General features: G+C 57.4%; 1 protein-coding gene across 1 annotated transcript in view; it reads right to left on the bottom strand.

Moving 5' to 3' along the window:
* Positions 1 to 1,061: 1,061 nt before the first annotated feature.
* Positions 1,062 to 17,085, bottom strand: part of VAC14 (VAC14 component of PIKFYVE complex) — a 57,673-nt gene continuing 41,649 nt past the window's right edge. The window contains exons 15-19 of the mRNA XM_051801827.1: positions 6,953 to 7,127; positions 6,115 to 6,233; positions 5,218 to 5,297; positions 3,463 to 3,613; positions 1,062 to 1,945 (exon numbers count right to left, since the gene is read on the bottom strand). Coding sequence (XP_051657787.1) covers positions 1,783 to 1,945; positions 3,463 to 3,613; positions 5,218 to 5,297; positions 6,115 to 6,233; positions 6,953 to 7,127 — 688 coding nt within the window. The 3' untranslated portion in view covers positions 1,062 to 1,782. The remainder of the gene's footprint in view (positions 1,946 to 3,462; positions 3,614 to 5,217; positions 5,298 to 6,114; positions 6,234 to 6,952; positions 7,128 to 17,085) is intronic.

Below are 17,085 nucleotides of genomic sequence, written 5' to 3'. Positions count from 1 at the left end.
TACTGGAGAGCCATGGGAAATGCACGGCCTGCCAGCAGACGAACCCTTCCCGCAGCAATCCTGAGGCCCCAGCCCCAGCCCCCCGGGATCTGGGGCTGTCAGGCTGAGCCCTGATGGACCTCCCTACACCTCGCAGTGAAATGATGCTCAGCTGGGGTGAAGTAGCCCCGATCCCCCGCTGGTGATGCCCATGCTGCTCCAGCCGGTGTTGGTCAAGAGCATCCATAAGGAAATGATTAGGGCTCAGCAGTCGACTGGAATTTCTCCCCATAAACCCAGTCCCTCGGTGTGGAAAGAGGCTGCTCAGTGGTGGCAAGCCCAGCAGGAGCGATGGGCAGAGCCCCAGGGCCAGCAGCAGCCCTGGCCCATGCTGGCAATGACCTGGGGGTCTGGCAAAGGGTACCCCCTCCAGCGCCCTGAGCAGCTGGTGGGCTTGGGAAGCCACCGCTCGCCCATCCTGAAGGGTTGGCTGTTAAAATTAACCCGCCGTGACTGCCTTTGGAAAGCCCTTTCCCGGGAATGACAGGAATGTCTTTATCCTGGCCAAAGCAGCACTGCCGGTACAGGGCTGTTCGGGGAACCCACTGCCAGAGACAGCCTCTGCTGTAAACAGGGCCAGAAGCCATAAAAACTCCATGAATTCCTTCAACCCCCCTTTCCCTGGGATCAGGTGAGGGCCTGAAATAAGCAGGGGATGCAACGGGGTTCCCCCAAACCGCTCCGGCCTGGCACGTGCCACAGTCCCCTGGTGCCATGGGACAGGGCGAAGGCAGCGCCAGCGGCTGCTCAGGGCCAGGAAAATGCCTGTCACCACACTGCGGTTTCGTGACCGTGGCCTGGAAGAATTTCAGTGGTGGATTTTTTTCCTGTTGGATTTTTTTCCTGCTGGGAAGAGGAGCAGGCGGAGAAGCCCTGCTCGCTGGCAAGCCAACGTGGCAGGGCTGGGCCAGCCTGGGGCACAGGGTCAAGCACGATGCTCCATGCCATCCCCTGCCCTTGCTGTGGTTTTGGCTCTGCTTGGGAACGGATCTATGACGGGAAGCCCAGCAACAAGGAATGCGCTGCTCTGCATTGCTTGTTTATTTTATCATGGGGAGCTTAACGCAGGAATCGAGTCTGGGGTTAAGTGTGATGGGGGTCTCCACTGCCCCCTGTGCCCCCCGGTGCTGGCTGGGAGTTGAGGCTGTGCCGCTGTCCCTGCCAAGAGCCAGGAGCTCAGGGAGGGTGCGTGAGTGCAGGGAGGGGGCTGAGTGTCACGCACAGGAGTGACTCCCCGAGTGAGATGCCACCGGTGACCTCCAGCAGGCCCTTGGAGCCAGAGAGTGGAAGTCGGGGTGGCGAGAGGTGCTGGCAGCCCTGCGTGCTTGTTTTCCAGGGCGGGAGGCCAGAGGTTGCTCCCGTCTTCCCGTCCCCTCCTCCGGTGCTGCTGGCAGCAGGCTGGGCTCTCAGCTGACAGTCACGGGGAAGGCATTAGCAAAGCAAAGGGGAGTTTCCTCGACCCATTGCAAGAGAAGATGAGGTGCTTTACCCTGGCCCTCTCCTCCTGCAACCCTTCCCCACATCCCCACAACACCCACGGGAGAAGTCGGACACAGCCTGAGGGTCCCCCATCATCCACATGCACAGTGGGGGGGAAAACCAGCCCGGTGCTGAGCGCCTGCCCATCTCCATGAAACCCACCAGATCCTCTGGCGGCCAGCAACCGGTGTGCCCGTTCCCTGGTCCGTGTCCCCTGGTCCCAGCCCCAGCAACTGTGCACACCCGCGGTGGCCTCTGGGATGCTCAGAGGACCACCCGCCGGTCCAGCTGCTCTGCCCGCCCGGCTCGCTGGTGTCTTGCTTCCAGGTGCTTGTTTTGGACCTTCTCAAAGTGTTGCAGCAGCTCCGTGTAGTCGATGTTGGAGGCTGTTGTTCTCTTGAAGCTGGTACTGGGTTTGGTGTTGTCCCTGCAGGGTGGGAACAGACAGTGAGGGTGGGGAGGGGTTGGGGATGTTGGTACTGTCATCATCCAGCACTGGAAGCACCAAAAGCTTGTCCTGAAGAAGTTGAGCTCAGCACATCCTTGTTATGCTGGTGCCCCATTAAACAACGCCAAAGACATGTATCAGTCCCCCAATGATGTGAGAAGGAGCCCAAGAGGCCTTGGGACAAGGAGGGGACAAGGAACATCTCCATCTTGGCCCCACAGGGGAGGTTCAACCCCTCCAACATAGATGCTCCCCTCTATTCCAATCTATTCCAGCCAAAAGCAGTGAGGAAAGGATGCCAGCGCCCTGTGCCTCAGTTTCCCTGTCTCATTTTTTGAGCAAGCCAAAAATACCCAATGGCAGCAGGGACAGCCCCCAGGGATGAGCTCCGGTGGCTAAAACCCCCAAAGGCAGGCTCCTTAGGGCTCCAGCTATGGATGCTCAGCCCCATGCTGTCCCCATGCAAGGAAGGGGGGAACACCAGCCACAGGATGCCCACAGGAGGATGGCAGGCAGCTCTGGTGGCCCCGGTATCCCCCTGGGGAGGGGGCAGCTGGGGCTGGCCGGTTATGAAAGCTGGCTTCGGTGTTTGAAGGAATGTAGGTCAGAGTTAATCAGATGCTCAGGCCGTCTGACAGCTCGAAAAACCCCCACTGCTGGGTCTAGTGGGGGGAAAAAAGGAGGGGGAAGCACATGCAGCCCCCTCTCCGCCCCCCCAATTAAATATCAGTGCTGGGTTGTGGGTAGGAGCTCAGCGCCGGAGGCCACGAGGGATAAAAGCCATCCCAGGGAAGCAGTTAAAAGCCAAGGAGCAACAACGGCAGCGGGGGGTTAATTCAGAAACCTGCCCATCTTGGGAGCTCTTTTTGTTCCCAGGCTCTGCCAAGGCAGAGCCGGCTTTACCATCAACCACCCCCCTCTATCCATTAGCCAAGGGTTGGAAAGCAAATGCCACTGGCAGCACCCCTGGGCAGGGAGCACGAGGATCTCGGCTGGTCCCCAAGGAGATGCTGCCCTTGCACATCTCATGGATCCCCAAAGGCCAGGAGTGGGAATGGAGCTGCCATCCAGAGGTGTTTGCACGGGTGCCGTGGTCCTTTTGGGTGCCGCGAAGGCTGCCCAGGCTGCAGGGGGGACATTTTGGGAGCACCCCCCAGCTGCCGGAGTCTTTCTCCATAAACCTCCTTCCCAGCTCTGCTCGTTTCCATAGCGACCCCACAAGTGAAATTTTCCATCCCAGATGCCAAATGCCTGTGGATGAGGCACAGCCCTCCCAGGGTTACCAAATATAGACACAAAAAACCCCCCGAGCCAACACTCCCGGCCACGGGGACAAGGAGCAGCCACGGTCGCAACGGAGCTGGGGGCGAAAGCTGGAGCCCGGGGCTGAGCCTGGGATGGGGGCTGAGCCTGGGATGGCAGGGATGCTCAGCTGTGGGGGAACAGCTGATCCAACCCCAGTGCTGATGCTGGGGGTCCGTCCCCGTGGCACTTACGTGGTCTGCATGAGCTCGGGGTTGGGCACGCACTGCAGGCGGTGGGACAGGAGCTGGAAGGCACTGCTCTGGGGCAGCAGCATCAGCAGCCCATAGAGAGCCTTGATCAGGTAGGGGTTGTTCTTCACGTCCAGCAGCTGCAGGCGGAGATCTGGGAGAGGACAGGAAGAGGATGGGGAGGCAGGGAAAATGCATTTCACCTCCAGCTGTAAGAGCAGGTTCCTCCCACCCCATCTGACAGTCCTGTGGAGGCTCTAAGCCTCTGCCAGCTGACCCAAGGGGCCCCTGCATGGCACCTCTCTCCACTTCCATTAACTCATCCATTTTGGTGTCCCACACCGTCCCTCTCCTTGACACAGCCCTCAGCTGCCAGCGTAGGAAGGGGGAAGCTGCCTCCCCAGTCTCCCATTCCTGCTACTGCTCATCCCTGAGGTTCATCCCAGTCCATGCTGTCTGCCTGAGAACACACATGCAACACGGGATTGCTCCTCAGCTCCTGCAGAATTAGCAGAAATACTGCCCACCTGGAGCATCACGTATCCAGAGGGCTGGGTGACACCCTCCCTGGGAGGCTCTGGAGCAGAAGGGATCCTCTCTGCCTGGCTCTGACGTTTCCATGTGCTGGGCCTCAGTGCTGCTCAGCAGAGGGAAAACCACCCTCCAGCTCCATCCCTCACTGTGCTTACAGTGGAAGGGTCTTCTGGAGCCCTACAGACAACTGAAGTCCCACCTGGGGCAGCCCAGGGCATGAGGCAAGGTCTGTGCCCCAGCATCTCACCTCCTGCTTGTCACTCTCACCTCTGGGGTCTCCCAGAGAATGGAGGCAAACCCAGAGATGCTGCTTTATGGGGGACATGCCTGTTCCCTATCCTGAGATGTGGAAAATAAGCTGAGTGGGGTGGAGAACCCTCAGTGAATAATTTTGGGCCATGGAAAATCACCACATAGATGTGGGTGACTCACACAGTGGGAGAATCATCCTTGGGGTGAGGGACAGGGTACTACAAGAGGGAGCATGACTCAGGGTCTCTACTGCCCAGCTGCTCTAACCCTCTTCCCCCAAACATTCCCCAAGCTTGGCCCTATAAAGATGCCTCACAAACTCCATTCCAGGACATTTCCCAACAATCACAATGCCCTGCTGCACCTCCGAGGAGAAGCCCAGGGGCAGCAAACTGCCATCACGAGAAATCCTCCTGCAGACACAGGTCACCCTGCCATGTCCCCTGCTGCCATCCCAGCTCCCAGTGTCACATCTCTGAGCCCCTGGTCAGGCACTGCTGCATTACCCAGTGGGAGACCCACACCGCTGGACGCTGGAGAAAGCAGCAGGTCTCTTTTTTTTTAGAACTTAACTCTCCATTTACAGCAAAAAAACCCCCTTGCTAAAGGCCCCAGCAGCACCCATAATGCCACCCCGTGCATCCGAGGGTGGCACACACAGGGCTCCCCTCATCTGACACCCTACTTGTGCACCCCTGGAGATGCTCAGTGCGATCCAGTCTGTTCCCCCATCCCTTTGTTGGATGCCAGCGTCGCTCGCTCCCTTAACCTATATCTGGGGGGCACGCTGCCCCCCCGTGCTGCCAGCATGCCCTTCTCCCGACGGGCAGCTCCAGAGCTGGGCAAACCTCCCGGCAAGAAGTCTCATAACTTCTGCTCTATTTACTCGTGCGGTGGCTGCCGCCTGCGATGGAGGAGCAGGGAGGGGGAGCACCGCGCGCCGCCCCTTCCCACCCGGGGCTTCCTCCTTACATGTGAATATGGGGCACTCGATGAGCTGCACCAGCTTGTCCACTTCAGTGAGGAAATCCACAGTGACCTCCAGGTCCCCGCTGGATGTGGCTGATAAGGATGTTTCCTTGGCAAAAGGTGTCCGGGCAGCAGCAGATGGCTCGCGTGGGTGATGCCCGGTGTGGGCCGTGGCTCTGCCAAACCCTCCCTGCACCATCCACGGCTCCTGTGGGATGCGAGCGGGCAAGGAACAGGCAGGGCTCACATGCAGGCAGGGCTGAAAGGTCTGCAGGGTGGCCAAGGGATGATGGAGGGAGACAGGACGAGCAGAAAAGGATGGGGGAAGAGGCAGGCTGCCCAAAAGGCCGAGAGCAGGCAGGGTGATGGTGCAAGGGAGGACGCTTGCTTTTCCCCTCCTGGCCCATGGAGATGGCATGTCTCCCAGAGGGAACGCCGGTGCGAGCCGGGAGGGGAAGCTGAGCGTGTTATTGAGCTTCTTCGCATGGAAAACTGCTCAGGGAGGCTTGGGGTTTGCTGGCACACGAAAATAATCATTCTGCTGCAGGCAGATGGTGAGCTCACAGGGAACTGCGCCGTGCTGGGCACTGCCTGCTCCTTATCAGGCCAGGACGCCAAAGCCTTCATCTTCCTGGGAGGAAGAGGACGTTGAGGAGCCTCCCCTCCTGGGAAAGGGAAGGTCAAGGCTCAGTCAGCGCACGCTTTCCTCTCTCTACACCACAAAAAAAAGGATGACACAAGGGGAAGGGAGCTGGCACACGCCCAGCACAGGCTGCCCTGCCCCGGTAATGATGGGCTGCAGGGAGGAGGCTGGGCTGGCCTGCAGGGTGACCTTGGTGGCCACAGAGGGACCAAGAGCCAGCTTGGCCACCGGCCTGGCAGAAAATCCCCAAAGGATACAATTTCTGGATGAGGTCGTAGGCATGCTTGTAGTTCTGGGTAAGGAAGCAGAGGGACACAGTTGTCACAGGGTTGTGACACCAGGACCGGTACAGGCAGCAGAAGAGGTTACGGCTTTCCTGGGGAAAGAGGGAATCATTGGGGTTTGGTCACCAGTGGGAGCAAGGACGTGGTATGGAGAGCCCCAGGTACCCAACACCCATTCCCCAGGCTGGCAAGTGCCACCAAGATGTGAAGGGACATTTCTGCACCCACCAAGTCCACCTGGCATTGGCATGAGCCCACCCGCCTCAGGAGATGGAGATCAGGTGGGTTTTGGGGTGACAGTGTGATGAGGTGGCCCTCAGGGCTGCTGCATCCACCACAGGACAAGGGGCTAGAGGATGATGCTGTCCCACCCAAGGGGACACCACTGCATGACTGGCCTTCAGCAGGAGGAGAAGTCTTCCTTCTTCCCCCTTGCTTGGATGTCACTGGTGCTCGTGGCAGCTGCTTGGCAAATCCCACAGGCACGTTCCTGGCAGGACAGCTGAGGGACTGCAGGGCTCTACTCCTGCTGTCACCTGTCCCCTGGCCTGTGTCAGGGTGCAGGGAGGAGGCAGCAGCTGCTTGAGGGCTTGAGAAGCCCGTTCCCATCCCAGAGAGATAGAGTTGGGCACGTCCTCCAAGCCCCCCTCAACTCCTGAAGAGTGGAGGAACAAAGCAGTCACCTGGGCTCCAACCCTGGGACCTGCCAGGTGGGGGCTGAGCAGCAAGATGCATCCCTATGTGGCTGCCTGATCCCCACCACCCCATTATGTCCCTCCCCAGCCACTGAGCCTGCTCCTGCTGCCCATACCGGGGTCTTCAGGTCCTTCAATTGGTTTCTCAGCTGGAAGAGCTCGGAGGACGTCAGCAGAATGGTGTTGAGGGTGTGGACCATGGTAGAGGCGAACTTGAGGTTCTCCTCCCGAAGCAGGATGTCTGCCATGGAGTGGAAGATGTTTTCTGCATTCAGGAGTAGACAAAGCTGCCTGTGTATGAGAGAGGAGAGAAACCAGGGGGGAAGGATGGTTAATAAGCACAAACAAGACTCTGATGTGAGCCTACTCCTCCAGAGAGGACCAGGGAGGAGATCTGGGTGCACCAGAGGTTGGGTGAGTGCGGTGGCAACAGAAGGGAGACGCTGTGGGGCAATACCAGTCTCTGCATTTGGAGGATGCAGGGCAAGAACAAAAAATAAATAAATAGCTGGGGTGAGACATATCCCTGGTCGTGCTGCTCTGGCAACCTTGCTGGCACCCACCACCACAGCTTGGTGCCACCTCCAGTCTACCCATGACCTCCCTCAGGAGGTTCCAGGGTTACTTTCCACCCTGAGCAGTGCACGGAGTGTGCAGCAGCACCATTACAGAGGGCATGTGATGGCCCAGTCAGACCAGTATCCCACTGACACCAGGGAACATGCCTGTGAGCCTGGCCAGTGGGGAAAAACAATCCCTCCCAGGATTGTGCAACCCAGCAGCCCTGGAGCCAGAGGCTGCTCTTTGAACTCCACGCTCCAGCTGCCATGAGATCCGGTGCTGGTGGCTCCAGAGCTCCAGCTGAAGCTGGAAGATGCCTGTGCTCCACTGGACATCCTGCCAGCAGCACTCTCCCCAAAACACGGCGTAACCAGCACTGCAGCCCACGATGATCTGCCTGGCTGGGTCACGGCAGGAATGTCCTGCTTAACAAACCTTGAGGCATTCCCAAGATTTTCAACATTTTTTAGACCAGAAACAAAAAAAAACCGACTTTTTTTTTCTCTCTTTTTTTTTCCCCTCCCACATTTGTTTGGATTTGGGGATTTCCTGTTTTTCTCCAGGCTCTTGTCTTCTTGGGCAGTTTGTCTGAGGACACCTGAAACGCTGCCCAGCACCAGCTCAGCTCCCCAGTGTGGGCATCAGAGAGACAGAGGGAAGCCCACCTGGCTCTCCAGCATCCCAGCTTCTCCTGAAACAGCAACTCTGCTTTCCCCCAGCTCCTACCAAACACCATTCCCCACCAGATAATCTTAGCTGGACGTCAGATTTCCACCTGGAGGTATCTTGGAAGGGTTTCAGAGGCCAAACAAGGAGCAGCTGCTTGGTTTGGCCAGGAGGTGGAGGGCACCCCAGAACTCCCCCCACCAAGGTCATGTTTTCACCTCCTGGAGTGAGGAGGAGGAAGGAGGCGAGTTTTCAGCCCCCATCCCTGTGAGGAAGGACTAGTGGAAGACTATGTGGCTGTAGTTAGACACCAAAGACCATACCCTAAAGCCCGGTGGTTTAGGGATGCAGGAGGAGAACGAAGAGACAAGATTTTTCCCTCTTCAACACGCGGAGGAAGAAACCCCCCATCTCTCTGCCACCTCCTCTTCGTGCCAAATAATCCGTCCCCTCCTCACCCAGCGCCGGCTGCTCTCCATCAGCAGCTCCCGCATCCCGCGTGGCTGCCACCGGACAATGAGATGCTCTGTGCGGGATTTTACATAACCCAGCCCGGCCATCGCCCTGGACCCCGCTAAAATGGAACGGGCTGTGATAAATAAGCTCATTTATCCCAATTATTCTTACGTAACTGGCTGCATTCATGGGGATGAAAACGCTTCCCTGATTTCTCGCCGCTTGGACGCGGGCTGGCTGGAGGAGGGAGAGCGGTGGGAAAGTGAGGCACGGAGGGAGGGAAGGGGAAGGCAGAGGCTTTTAGTCCATCCTGATGGGGCCAAAAGCAAATCAACAGCTCAGTGCTGCAGGCAGGATCTGGTCATTGCCAGCTGTGGCAGATTAAGCCCAGCCTGGGCACGACCAAGCCCAGCCCAGGGGCAAGCTGGCTCCACACTACCCTTCTCCTCTAAGAGGGGACAACTGGGTGCCCCATCCTTGCTGAACTTCCTCCAGCAGCCACGCTGGGCACTTAGACTATGAACTGGGATGATTTACTGTGCCCAAAGAGGGGAGAGATCCTCCAGGGACAAACACCAGGATAGTTTTAGCCCCAGCTGCAAAGTGCTCGGTGTGCTGGTACAGCCAGGGACCGGCTGCACTGCTCGTGGCTGGCAGGGAGCTGGTGTTTTTCACGCAGGGAGAAAGGCTACAGAAAGAGCTCAGCAGCTGCCCCGCAGAAAGGCTCAGAAAGGCTACAAGCAGAAGCTTGTTTGAGCGTGGAGGAGCCCCATTTGCCCTGGGGAGCATGGAAGGCAATTCAGTGACCTCCAAAGCTCCCCTTAGCTGCCCACAGCGAGGATGCTGGTGAGGTCCCCCCTCTGCTGCTCCTCCACGGAAAAGGAAGGCTCTCGCTTTCCATAAATAGGAGCTCTGCCATTTGGCTGGCGAGCGCCGCGCTCACAGCAAGCGGGGGGCTGAACGCGAGACGCTTTCTAATTTCAGGCCTGGTTTTCATTAGTGAGGAAGGGTTGGGATTGTCCCCCCCCTCCTTTCGGTGCCACTGGGGAACTGGAAACTGTCGGGGTGTTAAAGGAGCAGCCGTGTGGAGACCGTCCCTGAGCTTCAAAGCCGTGTCACCCCACGGGGATGCCGCCCTGCCTGGGCACCAACCCCTCCAGCTGCCCCCAGGCTCTCTGGGAACCACCAGCAGAATAAGTTTGCCAGTGCACAGCATCCTCCTGTGGCACAGGCAGAGACCCTGAACTCCCCCCCAATGAAGCCCCTTGGTCGGCACATCCCAAAAGAGTCCCCCAAAGGAGGGGACAACTGGTTGGCCCTGCAGCTGCCGGCCTCTGTGACAGCAGCCAGCAGCTGAGCCCAACTGCCAGCACCAGGCGGCTGCTGGTGGGATGGGAGGGTCCCCCGGAGCCCATCCCCTGGGAGGCTTCGATGGCACGAGGGGAATGCCAGGCTGGCTGGGAGGAGGCAGGGCAAGGGGCTGAACAGGGGACAGGTGGCTTCTACTGAGATGCCAGTGGGGTGGCTGTGGAAGGGGACAGGGCAGAGGGGACAGAGAGTGGGAACCATACCCCTTATATGTACACTCCAGAAATACATCCCAGATATACATATCCCATAAACACAGGGGTGTGTGTGTATATATACACACACCCCCCCCCTTAATATACATATCTCCCCAAATATATGCCATGTGATGATGGAAGGAGCTGGCTAACCCCCCCGACGCATCATTACAGTGAGATGCCTCTCCCTAGAGCTCTCCCTGCATCCCTGTGGGTGACACGTGCATCCCCTCAGAGAGTCCCCAGGGACATCCTGGCATGGAAGAAGAGGGGAAGAAGTGTCCCCAGGGAGGCAGGAGCTGCAGAGCATCACAGCACCACGCTGGAGACATTAGGCAGGCAGCGGCACAGGCACATGGTGATAATGAAGTGAGGTATTTAGGCCATTAAAATTTAACTCCTTAAATTAAAAGGGTTATTCAAGCCTTTCCGACGGAGCCAAGGAATGTGTCTGCAGGCAGATGGGAGGCAGGGTGTGCCTGCAGCGTGGGGGACACCCCGAGCACAGTGGGGCTCCCAGGGGACCCAGCAGGTCACCTCCAGCCCCTGCTGCAATCACAGGACCCTGCCCTCCCCTTGCCTAAAGGACTCCTCGACAACACAATGCTGGCCAAGGAAAGAGCCACAGAGGTCACCACAGGCTTTGCATGGCCATGTCACCTTGGGGTCCCCCTGCCTCTCTGATCCAGCAGCCAGTGCAGCAGTGTCAGTCGCAACAAATTCCCATCACACAAATGATCGGTGGTGTGGGATGGGGTATGGGAACAAGTGGAACAGGGATCACACAGGGGCAGGGTGCTGCTGCGGGACAGCATGCTGGAGCCCAGGGGATGTTGGAGAGATGGGGTGGCTTTAGAGCCACATCTCCAATTAAGGGCAAGCCCCAGCATCCCTCCCAGTCCTCTTGCTTTGACAACTCGATGCCTGGAAACCGGCTAATCTAAACATCATCATTTCAGGGAGCTGTCTGAGCTCCCATCCCGCCTGCTCATCCCTTTAACCACTTCAGCCCCATCCCTGCCCTGAGCCACCCCGCAGGAAAGGGACAGCAGAGGGTCAGGGTGGCCCAAAACTTGCTCAAAGAGGGTGAAACTCTGTTTTTTCCTAGAATTAAAAAAAAGTTAAGATGAAATCCAGCCTAACTGTGGAACCATCCCGTCCACTGGGACCTGTGGGGAGCCTGGGGGGGAAACACTGCTGGTCCCGTCCCATTGCCTGGCCACCATCCCGCTGTGTTCAATTAAGCAGGTGCTTCTTCATTAAGCACCAGCGATTCACTTTATTAGCTCTGGGCTAATAGACACGGGGCCCCAGCTGGGAGAGGACTGTGTCTCGTCCCACTTCCAGCAACTGGGACAGAGCCGGAGCTGGGGAAGGAGCTGGCTGAGGCCAGGGGAGCGATGCTCCAAGGGGCTCTGCTCCGCTTTTCAGCTCACGAGTCTGACAACAACTTCCACAGCTGTGAGGAGGGCAGAGCCCCTCCATCCTTCCTCCCAACCCTCCTCTTCCTCTGCTCCCTTCCTCTCTCCTCCCCAAGGCTTTTCCCCACCCTTCCTGCCCGCTCCGGGCTCCCCGGGAGATGCCCTGGCTTAACACGCCTGCCCAGGGAATCCACAGCCTCCATGATGCCCATTGCCCATCCCCATTCCCCTGAAATCCTCCTGCCAGGAAAAGCAGCGTCCCCAGCCTGGCCCAGCAGCTGGGATCCTTTAGGAATTTGCAGAGGAAGCACAGATAAAATTAGGACTGGAAGGGGAGAAGGAGAAGAGAGCAAGCAGGGAAAGCACAAGGATGCCATTCCCCCATCCTCTCCCTCCACAGCGGCAAAGAAAATCCCAGTCCTCCATTCTAATCCCCCCCTTTCCCGAATCCAGGCTCCAGAGCAGCTCCTCCAGGCAAGGGAAACCATGGCAACCCCGGCAGCTCCCGCTTTACAAAATTCATAGCGTTTAATGGATTTCGAAGGGTTTGGGAGGTTTAGGAGCAGGGAAGCTCCTTCTGCAGGAGGCAGGTTTGGGGAGGAGAAGGACCCTCATCAGCTTCGGCTCCTTGGAATGATTATCAAGCTCCCCGGGGGAAACTCTGTGAAAGCTGCAGACCAGAGACGTGCAGACCCTGGGAGGAGATGTGCGGATCTGGGAGGGAGATGTGTGGACTCTGGGAGGAGACGTGTGGATCTCAGAAAGCTGGAGAGACGAGCCCTGCAATGCCTTCACTTGAAAAGGGAAAGGTGCAGAGTGTTTCACTGCAAACAAGAGAACCCTCCCCCGGAGCGTCTGCCCGGCAGAAGCCTCAGCACGAGAACTGCCGGCGGTGCCAGCGCGGAGCTGGACGCTCCCCCGGGATCCCTGGGGATCCCCAGAGCAACCAGTGCCTGAGAGCAGCACAGAACAAATGCACATCAGTATTTCAGACCAGGTTCAACTGGTGAAACAGCACCACAGTCCTGCAGAGCCTCAGCCCGCGGCTTCTGCTCCTCCCGGTGCTCCCCTCGGCACACCAGACTGCCGGGATGGCCTCCCCACTGCCCACTCGCCCACCAAAGCTGACAGTCCAGCCCAAAGCTGGGCACATCCACCTTGACTCGTGATGAACCCAGCCTGGTTCCCACCTTGGACATAGCCCCCTTCAGAGAGGTCACCTTCAGTTATCCAAGCAGATATCCAACACCCCTGGACACTCACGTGATCAGTGAAATGCCCCCAGCTCCACACCAAACACGAGAGGGAAACAGGGCCGTAGCAAGGAGAAGGAAGACTTTCTTCAGAAGAAGTTTCTTCTTCTGATCATCTTCAGCACAGAAGAGGATCAACCACCAATATCCTTTGGGAAGGGCCAGAAGCTGGAAGACAACTAAATCTGGAAACTTAATGGTCCTCTCAGCCCAAGGCATGGCCCAGCTCTTAGACACAACACAGATCAATGTGACAGCTCCTCCAAGGTGAAGCCCACTAGACAGACCACCAGCACCAGCCTCCAGCTGCCCACGCTGGTGTGTCCCATGAGTTTCCTCGAGAAAACTTTATGGTGACTTATGGATAAAGCTATCCTGCCCACGGAATTCTGGAATGGTTTCTGTTGGAAGGGACCTTAAAGACCATCTCATTCCAAATCCCTTGCCATGGGCAGGGACACCCTCCACTAGACCAGACTGCTCCAAGCCCCATCCAACCTGGCCTTGATGACCTGCACTGATGAGCCACTGATGACCTGCAGAGCTTACAAAACACTGTAGGAACATCTGAACATCTACAGGAGGCTCATGTGGAAAACAGGAAACCTACCCCTTCCAAACCCTCCAGGAAAGCAAAAAATAACACCCCTTGAAGCATTTCTTCTCCAGCTTTTAAACTTGCCAACGACTTGATGGCAAAATGGACAGAAAAAGCAAGTCTTGCCCCGGGCTCTTGGGGCTTCAAGCCCCAGGCAGGAAGATGGGCAACAGCGTTACAGCATGTGCCTGGCTCCAGCCCACCACTCCAGCTGAGAGGAACGATTCATGGACAGAGGGGCACTTACAGTGGGCAGTTATGTTTTCAGGCAGGCACCCTCTGTGTGGAAGAGGAGGAAGGGTAGAGGCTGGCTGAGGAGTGGGGGAGACGCGTGGAGCAGCAGCAGATCCTTCCTCCGAGACGTCCCTTCCCTTTCAGGCTGACAGCTGTGGCCTAATTTTCAAGAAAACTGACAAGCGCCTTATTTCTCCCCCTATAATTTCTCTTCACTGCAAATAAAATAGGTTAAAGGAGCGGGTGCAGAGCTGTGGCAACAGGAGCTGGGAGAGGCTGATCCTGTTCAGGGCGTGCACAGCTTGTAGAGAGAAGGGAGGCGTAGTCCCTGTGCTTACCCTTCCACATCACTTTGCTTTAAGATGAAGAAATAAAAGTGCTTCTGTTCCTAGAAGTATAGCCAAGGAGCAGGCTGCTGTCCTAGAGGTGGATGAGCCTTTGGATCCCCCTGTAGGGAAGGCAAGTCTGGGAGAAGATGGTCCTGCTGGGCATCTCTAGACCTCTGAAAGCAGAGGGATAGGGTATGGCAGGAACACTGTGTGTGTTCAAGCGTGAAGCTTTCCAGAGGGAAAGGAAAAAGGGACTGGAAGGAGGTGGCAGTGCCCCACGGCTCAGGGGTGAGCATGCCCTGGGGTGGGAGGTGAAGCTGCCTTGTCTCTTCTACCAACAACTCGAGCACATCCTAGAGCTCAGGAAGGAGGTGCCTGTGAGTAATGCAGTGAGCCCTGCTGCACTCCCTGCTCGAGTGTCAGCTGAAAAAATACCCCACTTGTGCCATGGTTTAGATGTTCCAGATGTTATTTCAGCTCAAGTGCTGGGCTTGCCTCCACACCCCCAGCCTTTCAGATCACAGCTGGATCACGATGCCTGCCCTGTCTTCCAGGCCAGGATCCCTGGAGGGATCCCAAGGAGGGATGCAGCCCGAGGAGCCCTGCTCCCTCAAACCCTCCAAGGCCCATAGATGCACGAGAGGAGAGCAGATAGATGCTCCCTGCCCTGCCAGGCCCCCAAGAACCCCAGTGCTACAAGATGACCAGCTCCAGGTGCAGCAGAGCACAGAGAGCAGCTCATGCACTGAAGGGAAGCACTAAATGGAAGGTGCTCCAACCAAGGTGGCCTTTGCACAGCTCTATGCTTTCAGTGGGGAGTTATAAATGTCCCATACAGATGTATCTTGTCCCAGGATATCCCACCCTGGGAGCAGCATGCCCAGCCAGACCTACTGGCTGAGGTGAGCTTTCCTGGTTTTTAACTGAGTGCCCTGTGCCTTGGAGAAAATGCTGAGCAAGATGCCCCAGAAGACAGGTGGGGGGCAAATGCCATTATTCAGCCTGATTTCCTGGCTCTTCCCTCCACAAAGATGAATAAATTGAGCTGTCACAGTTGCAGACTCAGAAAGGGAAACACCATCAGAACACTCAAGCCTCAACTGACGGGATCAGACAGGTTAATTCAGCAGCCAAAACCACCCCCTTGTCTGCACTGACCTCTGCTTCCCTATGATGAGGGTCCTCACCCCATTGGCCAGGCAAGGAAAATTTGGGAGACACCTTGGAAGCTGCTTGTGCTGAAATGCTGCTCTGTATGATGCAATGGCCAGCAAGCAGGGGAGCTGTGGGCTTCTCTCTCCACTGCCCAGCCCACCTTCTCCCAGCTCCCCCTTCCACAGCCCGCTTTTCCACAGCATTCCTGCTGAGATCCTGGGGAAACTGCTGGGAGGGAGCAAATATCGCTGCCTGGGGACCTGCCCTTTGAAGGAACTTGGCCATTTTGGGAGGATTTTCTTCCCCTACGCACACTTCCCCTTCCTCCCCTCCACCCTCTCACTGACCCAAATTAGTCCCAGCCCACTCCGGCGCTGCCGCTCACATGTGGTTCCCATTTTTCTACAGGAAAACCCATCAAATCCTTCCAGGCAGCTCTGAGTACGTCTGGTCTCGGTGCAGCTTTGGTGGGTTAGGACAGTGAACTCATTTCCAGGGCCTGTGCACCCCAGTCCCCCTGGCCCAGCCCAGTGGAGGCATGTCCTGTCTTTCCCTGGGGGTCTTGCCCTAGGAGGGAGCTGGCCAGGGCTGGCCCAGCTCCTGCTCTCCCAGCAGGGATAATCCTTAGGCAGAGCAACCAGGCTCCTCCACTGTGAAGGTCACGCTGCTGGTGACTGCTGGTGTGTTGCAACCCTAGATCCAACCTCTAGCCTCGGGAAAACTGGGTTTTCCCTGTGGCTCCTGCTCCGTGGGGCTGGGAGGGTATTGGAGAACCCAGAACGATGCCCCAGAGCCTTGGTGAACTAAAACCTCAATAGGCACATGTTCCCGTGGGCTTGTGGAGCCCAATGCATGATGTAAGAGGTAACTGGAGAGCTGGGGGTTTTTGGAGGTACAGTGGGGTTACTGGCTTCCACCCCAAATTCCCATTAGAGCCTGAGAGGAGCCCGAAGGGCATTCACTGTGCATGGCTGGGGCAGAGGGAGATGCAGGAAAGCAGAGCCTGGTTGCCACCACACCACTACAGCACTGCTCCAGAACTCCAGGCATGGCAAGCTGGGGAGAGAAGATTTTGGGGAGCAGGGAGAGTCAAAGGGGGGTGCAGAAGGAAGGGCTGGAGATAAGCAAGGAGAAGCCCACTGACCTCTGCAGAACCGGGGATGCTCAACCACCCTGCTCCGTCACCCCGTGCCTGGCCGGGGCCTTGGGCAGGAGGGAGCCCCTCTTTCTGCTTTGCAAATGGACAAAAAATAACCCAACTAAAAGGCTTTCTCCGGTTCCTCCTGTCGGCGAGGCACGAGGAGGGGGATGGCGAGCGCACAGTTCATTAGAGCCGAAGGGCAGGCGGCCAGCGAGCATCCTGGCAGGCAGAGCAGTGGATTTTCGCAGGCTCGCTGCCTCCTGACACAGAAGCTTCCCTTGTAGCACTCACAGCTGTTTGGATTTTACCCGAGTTCATATCACAGTTTATCAAAGAGGCTCCGTTTTTTTTCCCCCCTTCTTTTTTTTCCCTGCACTTCGCTGAGCACGAGCCAAACGGTTCCCGCAAAAACAAACGCAGGTTTTGTTCTGCAATGCAGTGGCACAGAGGGTGGGAGAGAGGAAGAGGTGACACGTGTCCCCCCTCCAGCCCTGGTTCACTTGCAGAGGGATTTTCAGGGCATGGGTTTGGCAGTGGGAACTGGAGGGGGCACAGCAGCATCAGCACACCCAAAGGAAGGAGGAGCAGGAGAGGATCGTGCATCCCAGTACTGGGCACCTCCAGCTCATCAGGAGGTGCTGGGATGTTTGGCCTAGCAAAATGTGAGTCCAGAGGAGCTCAAGACCATCCAGGCCTGGGAGAAGAGGAGGGTTTTGGTCAGCACCAGCTCCTGAGCCTCCCCCAGTGAGAGGCTGGGCAGTGGGGACAGCACAGCAGGAGGAAAGGATGAGGTTAGGGATGGGGTGGGAGCCAGGGTGGCGTGGGTGGACACTGGCTCACTGCAGTATGGTGGCATCCTGGGACTGCAGT

The sequence above is a fragment of the Manacus candei genome, unplaced genomic scaffold (genome assembly GCF_025592945.1).
Source record: "Manacus candei isolate 608988 ecotype Guabito, Panama unplaced genomic scaffold, ASM2559294v1 h1tg000053l, whole genome shotgun sequence".
NCBI lineage: Eukaryota > Metazoa > Chordata > Aves > Passeriformes > Pipridae > Manacus > Manacus candei.
Note: the sequence above shows the minus strand (reverse complement) of the source record. Positions and strands in the feature narration are given on the sequence as shown.